This window comes from Astatotilapia calliptera, chromosome 3 (genome assembly GCF_964374335.1).
Source record: "Astatotilapia calliptera chromosome 3, fAstCal68.1, whole genome shotgun sequence".
In the NCBI taxonomy this organism is placed as follows: Eukaryota; Metazoa; Chordata; class Actinopteri; order Cichliformes; family Cichlidae; genus Astatotilapia; species Astatotilapia calliptera.
The window spans coordinates 46,870,987-46,895,939 of record NC_137424.1 but is presented as its reverse complement, the minus strand read 5'-3'; the positions used below and the strand labels follow the sequence as shown (position 1 = coordinate 46,895,939).

The 24,953-nt window shown below is 44.0% G+C and overlaps 1 protein-coding gene and 1 long non-coding RNA gene across 2 annotated transcripts; both read right to left on the bottom strand.

The window, feature by feature from the left end:
- Positions 1 to 400: 400 nt before the first annotated feature.
- On the bottom strand, positions 401 to 23,990 carry LOC113018957 (Fc receptor-like protein 5). The gene is made up of 10 exons (XM_080295485.1): positions 23,701 to 23,990; positions 22,134 to 22,393; positions 20,878 to 21,177; positions 20,478 to 20,735; positions 19,992 to 20,240; positions 19,654 to 19,767; positions 12,858 to 12,908; positions 12,695 to 12,760; positions 1,022 to 1,084; positions 401 to 910 (listed from the first exon to the last, which is right to left on the bottom strand). The coding sequence occupies exons 1-10, from the start codon at positions 23,988 to 23,990 to the stop codon at positions 903 to 905; spliced, it is 1,659 nt and encodes a 552-aa protein (XP_080151611.1). The 3' UTR covers positions 401 to 902.
- Positions 4,749 to 9,207, bottom strand: LOC145425438 (uncharacterized). The gene is made up of 2 exons (XR_013906122.1): positions 8,066 to 9,207; positions 4,749 to 6,848 (listed from the first exon to the last, which is right to left on the bottom strand). It is a non-coding gene; the product is annotated as an uncharacterized LOC145425438 (long non-coding RNA).
- Positions 23,991 to 24,953: the final 963 nt, after the last annotated feature.

Genomic DNA, 24,953 nt, shown 5'->3' with positions numbered 1-24,953 from the left:
TTTCATTTTCTTTTTTTATAAAGACTCGAAATTCAAAATTTCAGACTTGTGACTTTACTTGGACTTTTACTTGAGACTTGCATATATATATATATATATATATATATATATATATATATGTACAAGTTATATCACATGTACAAGTTATCTTTTCCTTTAACTGCATCCTGTGACAGCAGCACACAGAGAGCTTCTCTCTGTAAATGTTCTACTTCACAGTCGTCTGTGTCAGATACATGCAGACTGCTGTCATGCTCTGTACTGTTAGTGACCGCTTTGCAGATAATACTCACACCTGTTTATTTCAGGTTTCCATGACAATGTTGATACAAATTGTTTAAGTGGTTGTGTTATTAGTTTGTGGATAATCTCATACAGGAAACGAAAATCAAACAAAATGTTTCAATGTAAAAAGATTTTATTTCTACCTTATTAATGATCAGAAAAATATACATGAAATACATTCAAATGTATTCACTGCCTATGATATAATTCTTATTTATATAATGTACGAGATCTTTGGACAAACACAGTTAAAGTATTTGTTGGTGCCCATATCAGTATTTACTTGTGAAACACTGCAAACACTGACTTTAAGTTGTGCTGTCAGATACTAAAGATCACATATTTCACACTTTGTTCTCACTGCTATTGGAACATGTTAGATACATTCAAGGTTTATTACAAAATCTTTATGAAAAAACTGAATATAAAGAGCATGAATATTAATACCTAATACACCTGCATTTGTTTGATACTAAAAGAGAGCAATATGTCTATATGATATTATGATGTAATATTGTAACTGCACATAAAGCTGAGCATGTCTGATATTTGGGCAGCAGAGGAGCAAGAGTGGCTTCATAAAAAGCTTCTTCTTGGCTTTGCTGCTACAGCTCTCCTCACTGACCTGTAAGACAAGCACAAAAAGACAAAGTGATTTCCAACATGTAAAGATATTATGAGCTGAAGACATTTAATATTGTGAAGAATAAATCAGCCTGCATGGCAGCAGAATTACTGAGAGAGCTTCCTGATGTGACTTCAGAATAAACTGCTGCATCAGCTGCAGGACTTGATTTTCCTGTGAATGAAGAGAAGATAATTGAGAACAATAATATCATTAACCAGGAGGAAACTGGATGTGTCCACTAATGCAAAGATAAAAAGTATGATCGATTTTATTAACCATGTAATGAGTACTTACGCATACATAAATATAAACTGTAAAATAAACAGATTTACATTTTAAGAGCAGATAAACATGTTGAACAATATTCAGTGGAGATGATGGCAGACTTTGCTCACCTTTGATTTTCTTGGGGTTATGGAAAAATTCTAGCTTATCCTCACATTTGGATTTATGTGTTTAGAATCTCACTGTAGGATTTGGTATAACCTTTTTGTATGCTTAGATAAAGTGTGTGTGTGTGTGTGTGTGTGTGTGTGTGTGTGTGTGTGTGTGTGTGTGTGTGTGTGTGTGTGTGTGTGTGTGTGTGTGTCAGTATGACCTCGTAAAAAAACTGCTTAGCTTTGCTTAATGATGTTTCACTATGTTATCTGCTAACTGTCTATAACTGTCAGATGTCTATTAATTTCACTGTGTGTTATACTTGTATAACTATGCATGTGACAAATAAAGAACCTTGAACCTTGAACTGTTAGGGCGTAGAAGGATGAAACTCCCAAGATGACAGGTGCCAGGAGCTTCCTGGGAAAAGACAGTGGGGGTTGCTATCTGCCCAGCAACAGCCCGTGGGACAGAAACCTGTTGTAACTAAAAGATACAGAGAGTTGTGTGTGTGTGTGTGTGTGTGTGTGTGGGGGGGGGGGGGGGGGGGGGTATAAAAGAGGAGCTGAGACGTCCCAGGGGCAGAGCTGGGATGACTGTGAACTGTAATGTTTGATGTGTGTGTTGGCTCTCCTGCGCGCAGTAATAAATAGTTTGACCACAGCTCTTTCCGTGTTGCAGACTTTATTTACAAAATTCCACAACAAGCTTGGCATCATGAACAGGATGCTCCGAGTGTGGGCGCTGAGGAACGACCCCAAAGACGGCTGATCATGCCGAGGGAAAGAGTCAATCCTCGGTCCCACCAAAGCTTCAAAATGGGGTAGCTGTGGGGCGAGTCCTCAGCGACACACCGAGATCATCCAAAAGAATCTGCACCGGTGAGCTGTGTCCAGCCTATAGTATTTTGTGTATATATATATAAGTCACTTAAGTTCTCTGTTTGGTCAGGCCCAAGGATGGGTGAGATGGGGTGCTCCTCCGTGATATTTCACGGGGAAGTTCTAGGCCTAGCCTCGCTAAGGACGCTTAAGCCAGTAACATGGGATCCGGATCCTCCGAGACAGTCGGCACAGCTGAGTTAAGGGCCGGGGCGTGGACTGTCACACACGCTCCACCGGGTGGCCAAGGAAAGAACTAAATCTTTGACTCGATGATAAATAAAATGTAGAAGGCATGAAGTAAGTTGTGAGAAAGAAAAAGAAATGTTGACAAAGAAAGGGGCTAAATTGGCTGGTGTGCTAAGGATGAATGATGAAAAGAGATGTGTTATGGAGGAAGCAGAGAGACGCGAGAGAAAAGCAGCTTTTAAGGAGATGCCTTTTTGGGGAGAAAAAGGAAATGGATAGGAGACAGGCCCTGTTAAGTCTGCAGCTCCACTACACACACATACAAGCCATGATTCACTACCTTGTTTTTTTTTATGTCATTTTGCAGAAGCAGCAATGATAGCCACTCCGATCTGGAGTCCCGTCCTCCCCGGCAACCAAAACCACCGCGGCAAGAATAACAGCTCCAGAACTGAGCGTGGTCCCTCCAAAAACAAGCCCAACTGCTGTTGTGTAACCACCAAAGACCCCCACCTCAACCTCACCCCAAGGAGGAGAACACATATGCCATGAAAATGCTGAACAACCGTCTCTGGCCAGCTTTATACGCCTGCAAACAGCGCAGAGGTGAACCAGCTGATGCCAATAGATTTTACAGCCAGAGAGGGGAGGCGCAAAGAAAACAAAAAAAGGGAAAACAAAGTGCTGACCCCCACCACGTGCTGAGAGGAAGCACAGGCCAACGAGAGAGGAGGGGAAGAGGCAGAGGACGGCGAGGTGGGGTCAGGGCCAGGGTGTGGGTGCCTGAAGGTGGCCGAGGAAAGTGCTACAGCTGTGGAAAGGAGGGACATTTTAGGAGAGACTGTCCTCATCACAAACCCCTAGCCAAAGGACTGAAGGTGGAAGGGAGGAAGGGACTCTGGATTGAGCTGTAGGCTGTGGTTTGCCCACGTCACCATTAAAAAACAGCAAGGTGAAACAATGCGCACACACAAATAAGCAGAGAGTGTATTAACCTACAAATGCAGTTTCGAAAAAAAAAGGTGAGAAAGGAGGAGAGAGGGAGAAAGCTGACACAGAACCCGTGTCAGCGCCCCTCCCGCCTCTGTATAACACAGCACACAACACATCATTTTCCTGTTCACGCACCTCTACCCTTTTTTTCTGTGCTCATGCCCCATCACAGAAAGCCGAAGCTGACCTGGACTCCTGCTCTCCCCTCGACCCCCTTTGACGTGACCCTGACCCACCGCTGCAGCAGCTGGACCCACCACAACAACCCGAAAACCCCAACAGAGCTGCAGGAGGGGCACCTCACCCAGCGGAGACGGAGGGCGCTGAACCCAAGGCCTCCTCTCACTACACGGGAGGAGATCCCCAGACAGGCCTCAGCTGAAAGAGCTGTGACGTCAAGCCCAAAAGAGAGGCAGAGCATCAGAATGCTGACCTCTGCAACGCTGCATTAACACTATACAAGGCCGTGGCAAACCAGCATGGGGTGGCGTGGCAGGAGCAGAAGGAGCAATCGAGGTCAAAAGCCACTGCAGAAGAGACAAAACGCAGATCAAGATGCATGTTTCACCTGCAGCCAGAATGGACACTGGAGAAAGGACTGCCCCAATCTGGGTCAGAACCAGGGTGGACGGTGCAGTGACCAGCAGCAGCAGTGGTCGTAAGCAAACTGAAAGGAGGAGGGCAGGACCCCAGGGGGCGCTTCAGGCCGTGGTTTGCCCAAGACATCAGAACAGGGAAGTGATGCAAAAACACGAACACACACACACACACTGACTCAGGATGAAGTGATGCGCACACACACACACACATGCTGATGCAATGAAGAATGCTTTGCTAACAAGTACTCATGCTGATACGCAAAATGCTCCACACATACACATTGAACGCATTTCATGCAATCCAAAGGGCGCATATGTACATTTAAGCTTATAAATCTCTGCCTATGCATGGAATGTCTGTGTGTGGTGAGAAGGTGGAATTTCTTGTAGACTCCGGAGCCACTCTGTGTTATGTTCTCACCCTCCCTGAAATTCCAGCCAACGTTAGAAGGTACTCCCACTCTGTCTCTGCAACAGGGCATGTTCAAAGGGAAAATTTCACCATTCCCCTGTCCTGTATTGACGGACAGGGCCAAAAGTTAAAACAGTTTTCCATGGTCAGACTCATGTCCAGTAAATTTACTTAATGTGTAAATTAAACATAAATTTGATCTCCTGCCATGATGGCATTACAATCACACAGTCAGAATGTGACTATGCAATGGTTAAATACAGCCCTGTGACCCCTGCCTTCGTGTATGCATGGAAGCTGGGGGCAGGGCCACTCACTGAAAGTTTTTTTTTGTTTGTTTGTTTGTTGTTTTTGTTTTTGCTTTTTTATAAACAGCACGTGACTGCATGCCTCCAGATGCCTGTTTTGGCTGCTGACAGCCTGCACTGCACTTCTCACTGTGCTTCGCAGGGCCCTGATGTGAGACATGAGAAGGAGTGGTACAGAGTTGAAAATGATAAACTAACAGTGAAATGCTTATTTTAGAGCTTTACATTTGCTGCGCTTGCGATTTCACTCACTAAAGAACAAAAGGTTGTTTATAATGGATGCATCCACCCCACACATTTCCCCTGCTAGGTCCACTGACTACAGGTGGGAAGACCTGGGCAGATCTGTACACAATTGTAACAGATCTTGCGATTGGCAGGTCAGGGAGGACCCAAAAGTGTTGTTCTCCCTAAAAATTGAATGCTTATAAAACAGTTTTGTCTATTGTTATACTGTTCACTATGTTCACTCAGTTGAACTGGTGGATCCCACTGTTGATCCTTATTTAGTGCAGGCCACCCCATGCAGACTCCTCTTATCCACTGCTCACAGAGGTGCCCGATGGCCTGTCAAGTCTAAATATGATGTGGGACTGATTAAAGATTGCAGACCAGCTATTATCATCTTGTCCTGTCAACTTAGTGGGATGAGAATTGATATGTAAATTAGTTGATTGTTATTAGATCAGGGAAAGATCATTTGATTGTAACACAAGTGAGTAGAATGTTGCAAAGGGTTAAATGTGGTTCCTGTTTCTGATGTATGTGAAGCTTGCACCTAGACATAAACACACACCTGAACTTGCTTTGTCAAGTCAAATACGTGACAGCATCTCACATATTTTTATTTTAAAAGCTAAATAACATGATTGGGTCTGTGACTAAACTGAGTGCAACAGTACAGACCTGGGGAAGAAACTCACATTCCAGTGATGAAACATTGCAATGAGGTGTTTAGTAAGCATCTGACACTAAACATTAGTGTTTTGTGAACTGTGCAGCTGCTAACAAAAAAAAAATCCTCTCTGTATTTAGCAGGTGGAACCCAGACTCTCCAGAACTGCTGGATATCTCGGAGCACTTGTGGGCAACCAGTGAATATGATGTGGGGGAAATGAATGGGGGTAGTGACTCTTAAGTCTGAGACAGAGTGATATTATACCCCTTATGTCAAACCGAGTGATTTATGGTCCCAATAAATTATCCGTGAGCTCAGGGGTAATAAAGGAAGTAATAAAAATATGATATTCATAAAAATATTATATAAATAAAATTATGATATTAACAGAGGTGGGTCGAGTATCCAAAAATTGTACTCAAGTAAGAGTAGCATTACTTTAAAATATTATTATTCAAGTAAAAGTGAAAAGTAGTCTTCAAAAATGTTACTCAAGTAAGAGTAAAAAAGTACTTGGTGAAAAGACTACTCAAGTAGCGAGTAACTGTTTGAAATGTCTGATTTATTTTATAAATAAATGCTATCAGACAAACAAAAATAAATAAATATACAAATTTTAGTATTTTTAAAAGGAATATATGTAAAAAGATCAAGAAAATTTTTTCCAGATTTCAGTTTTTCACAACATCAAGCTTTTTTCACCAATACCTACAGTAAATAATATAAATATATAAACAGTGCAAACAATTTCCAGTGACAAGATATGCTGTAAACTTTATATTCATTTTTGCTCCAAATGACACAGCAGCCTCAGAGAAAACATTACAACGAGGCAACTTTAACATATGTACATACAAGGCAGCTCAGTTTACCATAAATTGTATGGGTGTACATTTATTTCTGCATATTTAGCAAAAATGTGCCATTTCTTCACTTAGTGAAGTGATGGTTAAGCTTCAGCAGCAGTTTGCTCTCAAGGTTCTTGCTGTGAAGCTGTAACTGTTCAGCAGTGAACAGGAGTCCTGCATGACTGAGAAGTCCTTCACAAGCTACAGATGCAGGAAGAGCTGTATTGATTTTGATCAACAGCTTCTTGATGTGAGGAACGCCATGCAATAGATCCACACCTCCAGTGAATGGACATGAAAGGTACCTCTCCAGTTCCCCTGCTTCTGGCTTTCCTGACCCCATGGATCCATCATCTTAGTCGGTTAGGCTGCTGTTTGTGCTGGCATCATCCAGCTCTGAGTCTAGGTAATGTCTGATGAAGTTGAGACCTGTGGAAAGATGTATGGTTTTCAAAAGAATTAGGTCTGGTCATTATAGTGCTGTATACACTGCTAAGCTGCAGATGTTTAGCAAGAAGATTTGATCACACTGGAGATGTTTTTTACTAACTCTTGTAGAAAAACAAAATCCTGTCATTCATATCCCGCACAAACAGTTTGCAATGAATTCCAGATTAAGTTCAAAATAAGAATGCATGCAAGGCTAAGCAGTGCTAGCCAATAGATCCTCCTGTTTGGCTGTTACTCTGGGAAAAGATGAGAAAGACATTGATGGAAGCCGTGACTGGAGCTGCGATGTAGCCTATATAATATTTATATTGTACGAACATGATAATTATGTATATTGTAATAACGTGATATTATATTGTTCAAACGTGAAAGGTATATTGTACTAACATGATAGTATATTGTACAAACATGAAAAGTATATTGTTAGAACTTTTCACTTTTCTATTTTTCTTTTGGCTGGGTGGCAGCTCTACGCTTCTGTATCCGAGGCTTTGCAATGTGGCCTCACAAAATTGTGACGACTACAACAACCATGAAAAGAGTTGGATGGACATTGCTGCTCAATTGCAGCTGCCTGGTCAATGTTTTCCATTAGTAATTTAGCAAAGTTGATGGTGTGTGTGTGTGTGTCTGTAAGACAGAGAGAGGGAGAGCGAGAGACAGATTTTGTATGATAAGCTTCATGTTATGGACGCACAGTTTGAGCACTCAGGTCGCATCAGAGCATCAGGCCGTATAGTGTGAGACCCTGCATCGTGACCTATGAATTTCTAACCCCTGCGATTCAATTGTACAGTTTGAGCAGGAGCTGAATAACGTGACTGAAAAAAATCGCACAGTGTTTGCCCAGCTTAATGCAGACTGTTTAAACTAAACAAGCTGCTTTTTCACATAATAAATCCTGCTAGCCGCAGTATTGCCTTCTGTTTTAACAGTTAAAGCAGTAGAGACGAGCTGTTTGCATGCGCGTGGAACTCCAGCGTCATTAACTAGGCGAGCTGTTAGCTTATAGCTCACGCTAGCTAACCAGCGAGCAGTTAAAAGGACAGCCGAAGCTGCACAAAAACCCCACAAATTTGTCTCACTACAACGTAGCGCCGAAAATATGACTCGCAGCTCGAGCTCAACACAGCTGCTGTAACATAAGACTGACATCCAGCTAACTACAGCTAAAAAGATATTTAGAGAAAACTTACCGCTTCCTCAGGTTACATGAGTTGAGTTGTTTCACGCTGAAAAGTTGTTGTTTTGGCTCTCACTGAAGACACCGACACTGAAGACATAGCTGTTCTTTTGTACTGCTTTTATGCGAAACATTCTTTGTATATGAGGCCAAGGGTGTTCATCCTTTTCAGCTCTAGCGTAGACAATTGGCTCTGCCATGTTTTCATGTTTCTTCTTTGAAACGTTTGGGCTGCTCTGCCCGGCACAGTTTCAAACTGGTCATGTGACTGCATAGCCACATCTGATTGGTAAAAAAGTTACCGGAAACTCCACTGGCGGCATGTTATCTAATGTGTTAAACTAATCATTTTTTTAAAAGTAACGAGTCGAATTTTGCAAATGTAGCGGAGTAAAAGTACCGTTTCTTCTTCACAAATGTACTCAAGTAAAAGTAAAAAGTATCGTGCAAAAAAGGTACTTTAAAAGTAAATTTTTTTCAAAAACGTACTCAAGTAAATGTAACGGAGTAAATGTAACTCGTTACTACCCACCTCTGGATATTAATATAATTATGATATTCAGCAAATTATGATATTCAGCAAATTATGGTAGTTCATAACTCATTATTTCCAAAAAAATAAAAAAAATAATTTGATTATTAAAAAATAAAGCTTTTATATCAAATAGCATTCTTTAATTTTAAGCCATTAAAAAGTTTTTTACTTTTTATGCTTAAAAAACGCCATCTGGTGGTGGGTCAGTGCATGTGCACGCGCGTGCGCGCCCCGCGCCTGTGTGTCTGTGCGCGCCCATGCGCGCGCCTGTGTCAGGGTCCGTGCTTGTGTGTGTGTGTGTGAAAATGTCTTAAACCAGAGTAAAAGTGCTTAGTTAAACTTGTGCTTTTGTAACGTTCAGTATAGGGCTGCCAAGATTAGTCGACTAGTCACAATTACGTCGACTATCAAAATCGCCGACGACTGATTTAATAGTCGACGCGTCGTTTGAAGCTTTGTAAGATCACAAAAGACGCAGGAATAAGTAGTAGGATTTAAGAGTATAATAACGGACTGAAACAGAAGATGGCAGCACTGTATGTACAAGGATGCCAGCTGCCGTTAAACCCAGAAGAAGAAGAAGCTGTGTCCCAGAATTCATAGCGCAGCCCAGCTCAGTTTCCAACAATGGCGGCAGCTAGTTAGTTTTAATATTACTCTTATTATTCTTTCTGGGTCACAAAATAAACATTTAACATATTTTCAGGCAAGAATGTAACTGTGTAAACCTCAAATATCTGCTCAGTTTATCAAGACACCACATATTTTCAAAAGCGCTCCGACGTCTGTTACCCGCTAGCTCAATAGCTAGCCGGGGGCAAAGCTCACTAGAGCCGGTGAGAACCCCGGACTCCGGGCAAATCGTTTTCAAACCTACCGCCGTCTTTCGCTACTCAGGTTAAACATATTTAAGTCACTTAGATAACTTAAAATGTTATTGTTTGGCTTTTTTTTTAGGATTTTATTTATTCCTGAGTAAATCGGTTTGGCTGAGATTAAAGTTATAGTTTTTACACAGCTGAATAAACGTCAAGCAGACAACTGATTATCAGAAGTGTGAGATGCTCGAGAATATACTCCGGTGTCCCGTTATATTTTAGATAGCAAGGAGTTTATTAAACTCACCGAAACAATCTGCAAATTTCATTAAAATTTAATAAACTATCATCTTGTCTTTATTTTTAGTTAGCACATACCTTAAACACTTAAAGCTGTAAGCTAATGATAGTTATATAAGAGCAGATGTATGCCGGTGCAATAAGCTGTACATTTTACGTCCAATGGATGCATGATCTGATTAGTCGACTAATTGCAAAAATAATCGGTGACTATCAAAACAATCGTTTGTGGCAGCCCTAGTTCAGTATGCCGGGAGATACAGGTTGCATGCCTTGTTGGAAAACTTTATTTCAATTTATTTGCATTTGTTTAATCCGAACAAGGAGATTTAGAATCAAAGTCCGAGTGGCAAAAAACTCTCACGATCCCCGAAAAACTACCCCAAGCATAAGCGCACTGCGGCTCCCAGCAAAAACCTCCTGAAAAATCCTCCGTCTTTCTCCAAAAAATGTACAACAACAAAAAAAACCTAGAATAACTCGATAGGCACTCCCACTCTATTCCCAAAACCCTTAAAAAATCCTTAGTCTTTTTTCTCAAATTCAGCGCACCGCGGCTCCCACCCAACCCTTAGGCAAACAAGCAGGAAACCTGAAAAAAACCTCCGTGTTTTTATCCAAATACGCGCAACAAAAAACTCCTAGAATAACTTGTTAGGGAACCCTCTATTCCCAAAACCTTATATTCGATAACAGGCAATACTCCTGAAAAAAATCCTTAGTCTTTTTTCTTCAAACCAGCCCTCTTACTAGCTCCGTCCCAAATTCAGCGCACAGCCTAAGTTCTCCGTCCCTCTTACTCGCACCAAGCCACAGCCAGCGCACAATTTTTTCCCCTTGTTACTCGCTCTGTATCTGCTCCTTAATGATTCTGGCTCTTCGTTCAAAGAGGGAGACCAACTCCGCCTCCGAGGCGTGCCTAACTTCGCCCCGCTGCCAATCACATAACAAGTGGGCGGCTACCGCCGCACCCTGGTTAGCCAATCGGATACAGGTCTGATTTACCTTATCTGCGATAGGTGCAATCTCTTGCTCTCGTTCAGGATAAATAATCTTAAATTTAACTCTTTTTTTTCTCCCAGAAAAAAAAGACTTTTCTCTCTTTTTCTTAAAACAACATGGACACCAGACCTGCCAACCTCACTGTGGTCTCTCAGACCCCAGTAACTAGCTACAGAGCCTCCGCCATGCCAACAGAACTCACACAATTGCATCTTTGTAGGGTTCAGCCAGCCCATGCTAATCCAATGGAGGAGAGATTCCATCTCAGCTCCGGCGGGTTTTGGGGCTACGCCTTTAGCCTTAGAGAGCTAAAAGCAGGTGAAAGTTTTGGCCCGCTAACACCACGGATCGCCTTTACTTCCTCTGACTGGGCTGTTTTGACCCTCATCGTCACCCCTGAAGTTCAGAAGAGCCTGCGGCAAACGAGTTCGCAGCAACCGCGAACCAGGGACCAGCAGACGCAGACGCATCCGGCTTTCAAAGAGGCCCACGCATTTCCGACATTCAACCAGCAACACCATCAGCACCGACCTTTAAACATGGTGAGAAAAACAGTCACATACACGCAGTGGGAGACTAAAAGCACGCCATTTTGTCGGTGGTTTTGTAGAGCCAGTCGGCATCATCATACAACCGATGATGCTCACACGGAAGAGTTTGTGTTGAACTTTTCAAACACCCAGTCTGGTGTTTTCAACACCATGCTTCGAATTCCCACTCAGGACTGGTTGAAGATGGTGGGCGAAAAGAGTGGGAAAATATTAGAGCTTTTTAAGCTGAGTAAAACTACAATTGAACTGGTCCTAGTTGGAAAAACGCCGCCACGTTCTACATAGCACCGCCCCTCATCCGGCCCCTTTACCCCTCCCCCACCCCCGCCTCCTCCTCTCCCAGTCCTTTTAAAAACCACAACGTTCGTTTCTTCTCCACATCATCTAAACAATCATGACTCACCATAGCTTCGGAGCCCCCTCTGCTGCATCTCCAGCTGATTCTACTCCACCACCGAGTCCACTGATGGCTCTGGCTACCCCACCTCAGAGCCTCAACGTCTCCGGCCACTATGCTTCCAGATACTCCGCCGCCGCCCTCATCCCCTCAAGGCTGGAACTCACCCAGCCATCTGCAACTCGCCGCTCTCGGTTGGCAATCCCCAGACCAGACCCCCCGGCAACACTTCAGTCTCCGGTGCCTCGCTCTGGGCTTTGGGCGACCCTGTATGCCGGGCCCTTTTCCGAGAGCCTGAAGACATCGATCCCCACCCCGGCAAGACAGCCTTCGGCCATGGACAACGACAAGGCGGCGAGTCTGCTCCCCACCACTGTTTTTTAACTTACAAAATTAACTGTCAAGTACCTTATTAACTCGCTAATCCAGAAACACTGGCAAGAAGTCTGTCAAGGATGTGAGGTCTCCCACCCCTCGCAGAGACGACATTCTTGTCTTTTCCCGCTGGAAAAATATTACTTTTTCAGGTACTATGATGAACTCTGCAAAAGATTATGGAATGGGCATTTCACCAACACATTATTGCAAAGTTTGCGGTTAGAGGGTTTTTCACCACCAGCGGCTCAAGTCAGAGGCGTTGCCCAGGCATATCTGTTTGAACTCAGAGACGCCCGCGACATTGAGGCCACGCTGCAAGAAACTGACGCCTGCGTCACTGAGGTGACCAGGACTGTAATTCATAAAGTGCTCGACGAGAATTACACATTGTGGCTCTCCTAGTAATTGTTTTTCCTCCCTTCCCTATTATTTTCTCAATGTTTTTTTTTTCTTACTTTTTAGCTTTGTTGTTGTTTTTTTATTGTTTGTTTGTTTTCTTACTTTTCAGCTTTGTTTTTACCCGTTCAAATGCATTGTTTTTTTTTTCATTACATCAAAATAAAAAACTGTTTTGGAAAACCGTTACATCAAATAAAACCTATCAGTGAGAATAATTACCAATGTATATTTTGCATTTAAATTTTAAATTTTGTGCACTCACTTGTCTTCCTAATGACTTTGAGCTGAATCACGGATGTGACATTGGTGAAATCACCTTCTGCTGGACCTGAAATAATAATCTTATTGACTTTCATGTTAAACACAGTTATTGTATAATCATTCAGCTTCCACAAGCTTTATATTAATGAAAGTGTATACTTTACCATTTTCAGTGTTTTCACATCTTCTGACTGTCTCATAGACACAAAGATCACCTGCAGGTCAGAGAAAATCAGTCAGCTCATGTCTGTGAACCTAATTTAAAAACAAATATTATTGAATAACATTTATATGAAAAGCTGCAGCAGATTTACTAAGTATAGTCTTGTTGCAAATAGCATCAGAATATTTGAAACTACATGAAAAACTAACCATGAAGAAGAGGGGAGTACACTTGCTGCTGAACTTCATCCTGATTTAGAGTCTGCTCATTAGCAGCACCTTTATTAAAAATGTAATATAAGACTGATGGAAGTGGGCCAGGTGTTCCACGTCGCCGGGGCTCCGGCACCCGCCCCCGGTCCAGGAGGGACGTACCACATCCCGGTAAGATGTCAAGGGGGTATACGCCACACTTTGGTGGACACGGGCTGCATGCAGACCCTGGTTCACCAAATTCTGGTTCGGCCAGGGCATTGCTGGAGGCAGAGTGGGTGGAGGTGAAATGTGTGCACGGGGATATTCACAAGTATCCGGTAGTGTCGCTGCTCTTAAAATTTAGGGGCAAAACACTTAGAGTAAAGGCGGCGGTCAGTCCGCGCCTGTCACATCCCCTAATTTTGGGCACAAATTGGCCGGGGTTTCACAGATTCCTGGGGCAATACGTGGAGATGCAATCGCAACCTATAAATTGATGTAATGTCTGCAGTGACGCGGGGTCGACCGACACTGACTCTGGGGGGAAGGAGGCGGCGGGGACCTCTACAGAGGCCCAACTGCCTCCCGTTATAGACTCCATGGAAGATTTTCCACTATAGCAGTCTTGGGACGACACCCTAGGCTCAGCCTACGACCAGGTGATAGATATTGATGGCCCCACTTCCGATTACGGAATGATCGGCTTTATTGAGTGAGTCACAACACTCGCACGAATGAAATCCCTACCCAGTTGTTGGTGTCGCAAAGCTGCCAGGAAACGATTTTCCAGGAGGCTCATTCAAACCCCATGGCAAGGCATTTAGGATGCGAGAACACTCTGGAGCGTATAATGGCCCGATTCTATTGACCGGGCATTTGGGGTGGTGTGCGCCACAGGTGCGTGTTGTGCCCAGAATGCCAGCTGGTTAACCAGCCAGCCATCCCAAATGCGCCATTCCGCCCATTGCCATTGATGGAGATCCCATTTGAAGGCATTGGTATGAATCTCATCGGGCCATTCCACCGGCGTGCACGCGGCTATCGCCTTGTGTTGGTCCTGGTGGATTATGCAATACAATACCTGGAAGCAGTGCTGCTGCGCACCATTTTGGCGAAAAGTGTGGCGCAGGCACTGTTTCAGGTTCAAGGTTCAAGGTTCTTTATTTGTCACATGCCTAGTTATACAAGTATAACACACAGTGAAATGTAGCCTGACACGCTCCTCGACATGTGCAAAAATGGGGGGGGGGGGGGGGGGGTAGAGGAAGAACATATATATATATATATATATGTAGTATATAGCACGGAGGGAGGTTAGCCAACTAACGGAGTTGCAGAAAGGTGCGACAAAGAAGGTGCATAAGAAATACAGCAAGCTGTCCATACCTGAGGCCTTGGAAACTGCCAAGCAAAGACTCACAGCCTTGGCCAGCTGCTTGAGGAGGTACACCAGAGAGATAGAAGGCAGGAGAATAAACCAGCTGTTCTCCACAGAACCAGCAAAGGTGTACTCTCAGTGGCAAGGGAACAATAATAATAAGAGAACAGCACCACCCAGGCTGGAGACCGAGCAATACTGGAAGAGCATATGGGAGAAGGACGCAACCCATAACGGCAATGCTTAGTGGCTAGTGGATCTGAGGGCAGACCACAGCGACCTCCCTGAACAGGGTCCAGTAACCATCACAGTGGCAGATATCCAAGAAAGGGTCTCCAGTATGAAGAGTTAGACAGCACCAGGGCCCGACATGGTTCACGCCTACTGGCTAAAGAAGCTGACTGCACTCCACGAGCGTCTGGCAGCACAAATGAACCAGCTGCTAGTTAACGAGAGACACCCGGAATGGCTAACCGAAGGTCGGACGGTCCTGATCCCCAAGGACCCCAAGAAGGGACCGGTCCCCTCCAACTACCGACCAATAACCTGCCTCAGTACTACATGGAAGCTCCTGTCAGGCATCATATCGGCTAAGATGAACAGGCACATGGGTCAATACATGAGCGGGACACAGAAAGGAATTGGCAAGAATACCAGAGGCGCAAAACACCAGCTACTGGTAGACAGAACAGTCAGCCGAGACTGCAAGACCAGACTGACCAACCTGTGCACTGCCTGGATTGATTACAAGAAGGCCTATGACTCAATGCCCCACAGCTGGATACTGGAATGCCTAGAATTGTACAAGATCAATGGGACCCTAAGAGCCTTCATCAGGAACTCAATGGGGATGTGGTGCACAACACTAGAGGCCAACTCCAAGCCCATAGCACAAGTCACCATCAAGTGCGGGATCTACCAAGGAGATGCTCTGTCCCCACTGCTGTTCTGCATAGGCCTGAACCCCCTCAGTGAGATCATTAACAAGACTGGCTACGGATACCGACTACGGAACGGAGCAGTTGTCAGCCACCTCCTGTACATGGATGACATCAAGCTGTATGCCAAGAGTGAACGAGACATCGATTCACTGATCCACACTACCAGGCTATATAGCAATGACATTGGAATGTCGTTCGGACTGGAGAAGTGTAGTCGGATGGTAACAAAGAGAGGGAAGGTAGTCAGAACTGAGGGGATTGAACTACCAGAAGGCAACATTGCAGACATAGAGGACAGTTACAAGTACCTGGGGATCCCGCAGGCAAATGGGAACCATGAAAAGGCCGCTAGAAAAGCTGCAACCACCAAGTACCTGCAGAGGGTCAGGCAAGTCCTGAGGAGTCAGCTGAATGGTAAGAACAAGATCCGGGCCATCAACACGTACGCCCTGCCCGTGATCAGGTACCCTGCTGGGGTAATAGGCTGGCCAAAGGAGGAGATAGAAGCCACTGACATAAAGACAAGAAAGCTCCTTACCATGCATGGAGGGTTTCACCCAAGTCCAGCACCCTGAGGCTGTACGCTAAGCGGAAGGAAGGGGGCCGGGGACTGGTGAGTGTCAGCACCACAGTCCAGGATGAGACAACGAACATCCAAGAATACATTGGGAAGATGGCCCCAACTGACCGAGTGCTCAGTGAATACCTCAGGCAGCAGAAACCCAAGAAAGAGGAGGGAGACGAGGAACCATCATGGAAGGACAGGCCCCTTCACGGTATACCACCGGCAGATAGAGGAGGTGGCTGATATCCAGAAATCCTACCAGTGGCTGGACAAAGCTGGACTGAAAGACAGCACAGAGGCACTAATCATGGCAGCACAAGAACAAGCTCTGAGTACAAGATCCATAGAGGCTGGGGTCTATCACACCAGGCAAGACCCAAGGTGCAGGCTGTGTAAAGATGCCCCAGAGACAATCCAGCACATAACAGCAGGGTGCAAGATGCTAGCAGGCAAGACATACATGGAACGCCATAACCAAGTGGCCGGCATAGTGTACAGGAACATCTGTGCTGAGTATAACCTGGAAGTCCCGAGGTCAAAATGGGAGATGCCCCCAAGGGTGGTGGAGAATGACCGAGCTAAGATCCTGTGGGACTTCCAGATACAGACGGACAAAATGGTGGTGGCTAACCAACCGGACATAGTGGTGGTAGATAAACAGAAGAAGACGGCCGTAGTGATCGATGTAGCGGTTCCGAATGACAGCAATATCAGGAAGAAGGAACACGAGAAGCTGGAGAAATACCAAGGGCTCAGAGAAGAGCTCGAGAGGATGTGGAGGGTGAAGGTAACGGTGGTCCCCGTGGTAATCGGAGCACTAGGTGCGGTGACTCCCAAGCTAGGCGAGTGGCTCCAGCAGATCCCGGGAATAACATCGGAGATCTCTGTCCAGAAGAGCGCAGTCCTGGGAACAGCTAAGATACTGCGCAGGACCCTCAAGCTCCCAGGCCTCTGGTAGAGGACCCGAGCTTGAGGGATAAACCGCCCGCAGGGGCGTGCTGGGTGTTATATATATATATATATATATACACATTGGGTGAATGTGCAGTAGTAGCAGCAAGCAGGTGAATTCTGTACATTAATATGAATAGACATCTGACTATTTTACAGGATAGACAATATAAGCATATTTAAAATTAAAGGAATTTGGAATGTACATTGTGCCTTGGTTTAGAGTGTCTGGAAGAGAGTCCTGTCTCAGTCAATTATAGTGATGTGAGAGGGCGGGTGTGTGTGTTTAGGGCCCGGATGGCTTGGGGATAGAAGCTCCTCTTGAGTCTCTCTGTCTTTGCCCGGATGATGCGGAACCTTCTACCAGATTGCAGAAGTTGGAACAGTTTGTTGCCAGGATGGGACGGGTCCTTCAGTATCTGCGCTGCTCTAGTCCGGCATCTCCTGGTGTAGGTGTCCTGAAGCGGGGGGAGAGCAATCCTGCAGCAGCGTTCTGCTGTACGGATCACTCTCTGGAGAGCTTTTTGGTCCTTCACACAGCTGTTCCCAAACCACGATGTCATGTTCTGTGTGAGGATGCTCTCCACAGCGCCTGTATAGAAAATCCTGAGGATCTTTGGAGAGACCCTGAACTTCCTCAGTTGTCGTAGGTGATACAGGCACTGCCTAGCCTTTTTGGTCTGGACCTGAATGTGGGCAGCCCATATCAGGTCTGAGGAGATGTGGACACCAAGATACTTGAAGGACTGCACCCTCTCCACTGGAGCTCCATTGATGATAATGGGCTTGTAGTCTCTGTGCTGACTCCTTCTGAAGTCCACCGCCAGCTCCTTGGTCTTGCCAACGTTCAGCTGGAGGTGGTTGTCCTGGCACCATGATGCCAGATTCTTCACTTCATCCATGTAGGCCGCCTCATCGTTGTTGGAGATAGCACCCAACACCACTGTGTCGTCAGCAAACTTCACAATGGTGTTGGAGCCGTGGGTGGCCACACAGTCTGAAGTATAGAGGGAGTAGAGGAGTGGCGAGAGGACACATCCCTGAGGTGCTCCTGTGTTCTCTCGCCATGTTATCTCCCATGTCGGTATTCTGAAAGAAATACTGACATGGGCACGTCGTTCATGTCTCACACACTGAAGGAATTGGGGGGGTGCTCGACCTGATTAAGGAAAACTGGGAGGAAGGGTCGAGCCCCGCGAAGAATGAGATTCAATACGTGCTGGACCTGAGAGCAAAACTGCACAGGTTGGGGAGGTTGTCACGGGAAAATCTGCTCCAGGCCCAGCAGCATCAGCAAAGCCTGTACAACAGAGGGACTAGGCTCAGGCAATTTTCACCAGGAGACAAAGTGCTTGTATTGCTCCCTTCCTCCAGCTCCAAATTACTTGCCAAGTGGCGAGGGTCCTTTGTGGTCACACGGCGAGTGGGGGATGTTGACTATGAGGTAGCACGGTTGGACAGGGGAGGAGCTACACAGATTTACCACCTCAACCTCCTTAAAGCATGGAAAGAGGCTGAAACCGCTGCTCTTCCCACCTCCCTCCATTGTGATGACCATCTCATACAGGCCCAGAGAGCGGATGTTGCTGCACTGCAACAGTGCATTGCTGATGTGTTCTCCCCCCTACCCGGCCGTACTTCTCTCATAGAGCAGCTTGGCGTGACGGTGCATTCACGTAATGCCTTTTGTGCATAATTTTATATTGTTGTTAATAATAAATTAATTAAAGCAACAAAACAACCTCAAGAGCCGGTTCGGAGCCGAAAGAGCCGGCTCTTTTTAGTGAGCCGAACTGAAAGAGCCGGTTCTCTAAAAAGAGCCGGAAATCCCATCACTAGTACCCAATGCCCCGGGTCGACGAGCTCCTGGAAAGGTTAGGCACTGCTCGTTGTTTAACGACGCTGGATTTGGCCAAGGGCTACTGGCAGATTCCCTTGTCTGTGGAGTCTAAGGAAAAACAGCCTTCTCCACACCGTACAGGTTGTACCAATTTGTCACACTTCGGTTGGCTTTTTCGGAGCCCCCGCCGCCTTTCAGCACCTTATGGAGTGGGTGCTGTGGCTGCACGCTGCATATGCTGCCGCCTACCTGGATGGTGTTATCATCTACAGCAACACCTGGGCGGAGCATGTGCAGCGGGTGTCCTTTTATTCTGCAGACAGATGCCTCGAACAGAGGGCTGGGGGCCATTTTGTCCCAGCAGGTAAGGGGAGTCGACCGTCCCACTCTCTACATCAGCCAGAAGCTCACGGACTGGGAGACCCGCTACAGCACAGTGGAGGAGTGCCTGGCAATCTGGTGGGTGGTCGACTCCCTTCGTTACTACCTCCTGGGACGGCCATTCACCCTCTGCTCAGGCCATGCCCTGCGGCAGTGGCTCCACCGCATGAAGCAGGTCTCTGGCCTGCTGCATAGGAGGGGTGACGCAGTGTGCTCGCGGGGCAGGGCAAGGAACAGGTGTGCCTGGCCAGGTAATTGACTTTGGGTTCTGTTTTATGTTGTTGACAGTGACGAGCAAGGAGGGAAGTGAGCAGCAAGCCACCAAGGAGTGTCTGCTTCCTGTGCCTCGGTAGCTGAAACAACAATGTGTGTGGCTAATAAAAGGGCTGCTGCTCAGCTGCAACCTTGTGGCTGTGTGTGTTTTCAGGGTCGTAGTTGACAAAGACTTTTGCTTAAACATGGTTATGGCTTTTATACTAATGTAATTAATTTCTAATTTTATTTATTTTAATTTTTAAAAACATAAAAAAACAAAAAAAGGTCTCACCTTTGGACCGTCTGCAGCAAAACAACAGTGGAAGGAAAATAAACATGAATCCAAGAATTAGTCTAAAGATCATCAGAAGAGGAAATGAAGAGCTCTCAGGTGTGGACACAGCTACTGTAAAGGAGAATGTCTAATTTTTAATAAATTATTTAACTTAATAAAATAAGATGAACGAAGTTTACAAAGTACTTCAATAAAGAAATAAAACTGATGCTAAACATTACTGATGAAACAATGTACATGTACCTCGTATTTGCAGTACATGAGGTACGTGAATATAAATAATTCATCTGTTATAAATCACAGAAAAAAATAAAAGATTTTTTGATCCTGCTCACCTTTAACTGACATCCAGCTCTGTGCTGACTCTCTTCCTGAGTACTGACACTTGTAGAAACCTTCATCAGACTTTGACACTGCAGAGATCTTCAGCTCCCCTCGGGGATCATTTTGAATAAGTTTGTCATTGTAATAGAAAAACACATTGGAAAGTATTTTTTGTGTTCTCAAACTGCAGCTCAGATTAACAGAAGCTCCCTCAGTCACAGGATGAACAGGACTCACCAGGATAGGACCATTACCATCATCTGTGACACAATCACACACAATTGTTTCAGTCACATCAGCTGGTGAACACTTTTAGAAAAAGCTGACAAACAATAATAAGAACAGATTGTACAAATGCTCATCATGAAGATCTGATCTTGTGTATTTAAAAACCGCTATTTCTCCAGATAAATTACACACATACAGCAAAGCTGGGACAAATGTTCATGTGACATCTAAATCATTCAAATCCAAGAAGTAAATGTATAATAACATACTCTGTACAGTGATGTTGACTGCACTGCTGAACTCTCCTGATCCAGACTCACACCAGTACACTGCAGTATCTGACTTTGATGTGTTGATGTCACATGTGGATCCAGTCATTCTCCTACAGTCAGAGAGTCGGCCGTCCTCAGAGAACTTCCTCACTCTCCACTCAGGGAAGTTTCCCTCACAGGTCAGTGAGACAGAGTCAGAGGTGAAGTGTTGCACTCTGTCAGGACTCACTGTGAGAGACGCTGCTGAATGAACATCTGGAAACAACATGCAGGGAAGAGACAAAGCTCACAGATGTTAGGATTCAAAATATCAAATTAATATTAGAAAAAAAAATGATGAGCTGAATCTTGGTGGTTTACAGTGATGGGACAACTTATTAGACAGAATCACACTGACCTGCAGACCAGACAAACTTTGGTTGACTGTGATCAGTGTGATACTCTGGGTCTCCTCTTCCAGCTCTGCACACATATCCTGCTGTGTGTGTCTGTCCATGAATGATGTAGGAGTCCTGTGCAGTCCCACTGCCATCAGGTAGCAGCTCATAACTGGAGGATTTCTCTGATAGATCAGGAACAGCTTTATACCAGTAGAAGCTCCATCCTGCAGATGGATGTTCAACCTCACAGTTCAGAGTTACTGAGGCTCCAGGACTCAGCCATGATGGAGACACAGTGAGGACAGGACGGGGTTCATCTGTTCAACAAAGATTTTCTCTCAATCTTTCGTCTCTTAACTCAATTCAATGTCACTAAAATGTTGACTCACAAATATTTATGATGAACTTTAAGAGTGAGACTATCTAAACATGTCAAATATCTCAACATGTACTAATAAAAACACATTTTTACAAACTGTTGTGATTTTTGGTTTGTTAACTTTGAACTCACCAGTTTTCCCAATCCTGACTGACTGGCTGTCCTCTGTGTAGTAAACTGGGTTTCCTCTTCCTCCTCTGCACCTGTAGAGTCCTTCCTGTGAGACACGGATTTGTCCATTTGAGTGGAAAACTGCATCTTGTGTGGTCAGGGCTTCAGAGGATTTCTCATCTCTGTACCAGTAGTATTTCCATCCAGATGATGATGATGGGTTCACAGAGCAGGTCAGGGTCACACTGCCCCCTACTGGAACAGCTGTGTTATCAGCTCTCAGTTTGGCCTTTGGTTTATCTGCAGTTCAGTTTAGAAAAAGAACAAAAGTCAATGACTGAATCAAACCAGTTGAAATAACTTGGTGGAAATATGGAAATAATAAATATCACATAACTTTAATGGTGAAGCTGCAACAAACTGTACAACTATCACACAAACACAACACTAATCTTTCATATTTAATTTGCTGCATTTCTAAGTTAAAAACACACATGAGGAACAATCAGTGGATTTAATGTTTCTTAGTGGATGTGGTGGAGCAGCTGAGACAGATCCAGCATTTGTTCTGCATTTCATCTTTCATGTATTAGAGCTGCACAGCAGAGAAGTTACTCTCATATGTTTTGTTCTCTTCACTGTGAATAAAAAGCTGCTGTTCAGGTTTTTGTTGTTGGAATAAAAACTAAACATTTTACTGACCAACATGAAAGACAGTTATAAAGCTGTAAGAAAGAAGAAGTGCTTTTTCCTTATTTAGATACTCTGGATGAAAGATCTTACATGATACAGTCAGTGTGATGATATCACTCCACTCTGAGAAGAAATAGTCCCTTCTGCCCCGGCAGCTGTATCCTCCACTGTCAGACTCAGTAGCTCTGATGATTCTGTATTCATTGGATGTTGGAGGTGTGTTTAACTTGGCTGCTCTCCATTCATACGTCCACTGAGCTCCTTCACCTCCCTGAATCTCACATCTGACAGTGACTGTCTCACCGCTGTATATCTGAGTCCAGGATGGCTGCAGGGTCACAGTGGGCTTACTGGGAACTGTTCACAGAAAAATATCCAGTTAAATTCAAATTCAAATTCAAATTTTATTTGTCACGTACACAGTCATACACAGTACGATATGCAGTGAAATGCTTGGACAACTGCTCGTGACCTAAAGAACACAAAAAAGGAAAAAGCTATGAATAAGATAGGAAATAAATATGAAAAATTAAAAAGGGTAAATTTTACTAGGAAGGAATAAGATATAAATTAAGGTTAAAAAGGAGATAACTGTACAACACAAATTAGAATGAAGGGTAAATTTAACTGGGAAAGAATAAGATAAAATATATAAATTAAAGTTGAAAATAAAATAACTGTACAACAAAATACACAATATAGAACTATATAAGAATGTATGAAGAAATATAAATAAATATATACACAATAACAGCAGCGTGATTTAAGTAATGAAGTGAAAAAGTTAGAGACAAAAAGAAACATAAAGATCAAAAATAAGGCCGAGAAATGTTTTCTATTTTTCCATTTCTCGCCTCTCCAAGTAATCTTAATGAACGGAAAACTAAAGACTTTCCCTATTTAAGGGTTAATAAACTTGCAGTTGTTGAATAAAGTTCTTAGCACAGAACATATTATGACCTCTTAGTCTGGTAGAAATAAAATAATTAATCTCACAAGTTTCTGTAACTGTGACATCACTGCTGTCCTCTGTGTAGTAAACTGGATCTCCTCTCCCTCCTCTGCAGTGGTACAGACCTCCTTGTGAGACACTAATAACTCTGTTTGCTTCATTTCCTCTCATGAGCTGAGCTTTAGAAGAGACTGAATCACGTCTGAACCAGTCAAACTTCCAGCCAGCAGAGCCCTCCACAGAGCAGCTCAGTGTCACACTGCCCCCTGCTGGTATGACTGAACTTTGTGCTGTCAGTGTGGCTCTGGGTTTACTTGCTGTTGAAGAAACAAAACCATTAAACAAATTAAATCATCATAAAGAATACATTTCTTACAGCACTAATCACACTTTAAACATTCACAGAGTAATTTATCTACAAACACAAAAATTAATTAGTTTCCCTGCATGTGACACATTAGACTGTTTAACAAACTAAAGATTTCACTGATTTATCATCCTCTTATCAAACTGTCATCTCTGTACATTCCTCTTTACATTGCTGATATTTTAAGAGCCTCCATGGTGTCTCTCCTTTCTGTTTGTACAGTGAGAAAAACTGTTGTCCTGAGCTGCCTGCAGACAGCTGGATCATTGTTGGAGTTTTCCTGTTAAGACAGATGTAAACATGAAAACATGAAATGTCAGCATGAATCATGGTCCAACTCACATGAAACTGTCAGTCTGAAGGCATCACTCCATCCTGTTAAGAGATAGTCACTGCTACCCCGACATCTGTAGTCTCCACTGTGGGACACTGAAACTCTGCTGATCCTGTATTCACTGGATGTTGGAGGGCTGTTTGTGTTGGGTGCTGTCCATTCATATTTCCACACCTTTCCTTCACCTCCCTGAATCTCACATCTGACAGTGATTGTCTCACCAGTGAATATCTGAGACCAGCTGTGCTGCAGTTTCACTGTGATCCTGTTACGAACTGAGAAAAACAAAGACATCACTGTTTCCAGCAGCAGCTTATTATCATAATTATTTGAATGATTAGTGTTAGAATTAATTTCAGTGTGCAGACTACGTGTTGGTTGCAATGATAAAAAGTCAGCGTAATGAGGTTTACTCTGTCCTTTCAGGCAAATTCTTGCATTGATGTAAACGAGGTTCTGCTGATGCAGATGTTAATAATAATTCAGTTTCCAACCTAACAGCCCCAGGTCAGTGTCTGAGTTTTACTGCAAAAAACCTTTATATTTATAATTGTAAATATTAAAGCATTTGTATTAATATTTTGTATTACTTTATTTTAAATTGGAAAAATAATGTAATGAAAGCCTTGGAATAAATATGGTCATGGTACACCCCACGCCCCCCTTTAGACTCCTCCCTTCTTGCTGCAGTTATCACTGGTATAAAATGTTGGAGAGCTGCTGTGAGCCTTCTGTGAGCTGCCTGATTTAAACATGACACCGGGCAAGTTAACAGTTCATCTGCATATTTTAATGTGACTTCTGCATCTTTAATGCAGAATTTTTTTCCTGTGTAAAACAAACAGCCGTGGATGGAGCAGCTAAAAAGTTCACTTTTCCTCAAGTCAGAGTTCATTGATCAGGTGATGAAGGACTTCTGAGCTTTTTCCCAGGAAAGGTTTTAATGGTGAAGACAGGAACAGCGCTCCTGTTTTACACACTAGAAACAGATTTTCTTTCACTCAGCTTGAGCTCACCGTCTCTGTAACAGCTCCACCTCTTTGCTCCATGTGTGCAGACTGACTGCATGTTAAACTGTGTCAGCATCATCATCACTGCTGCTGTTTTTTATGAGTGTTTTTGTAGGAAAACTGGGGGCTGCATGCGTTCAGTGTTGTCATACTTTTTATCCACAGGCGTGCTTCTTAATATGTTTCTATTGCAGGTCTATTTATAGATGCAAATGTGGGTGAAACACTCGAGTTCACATGGTGACGA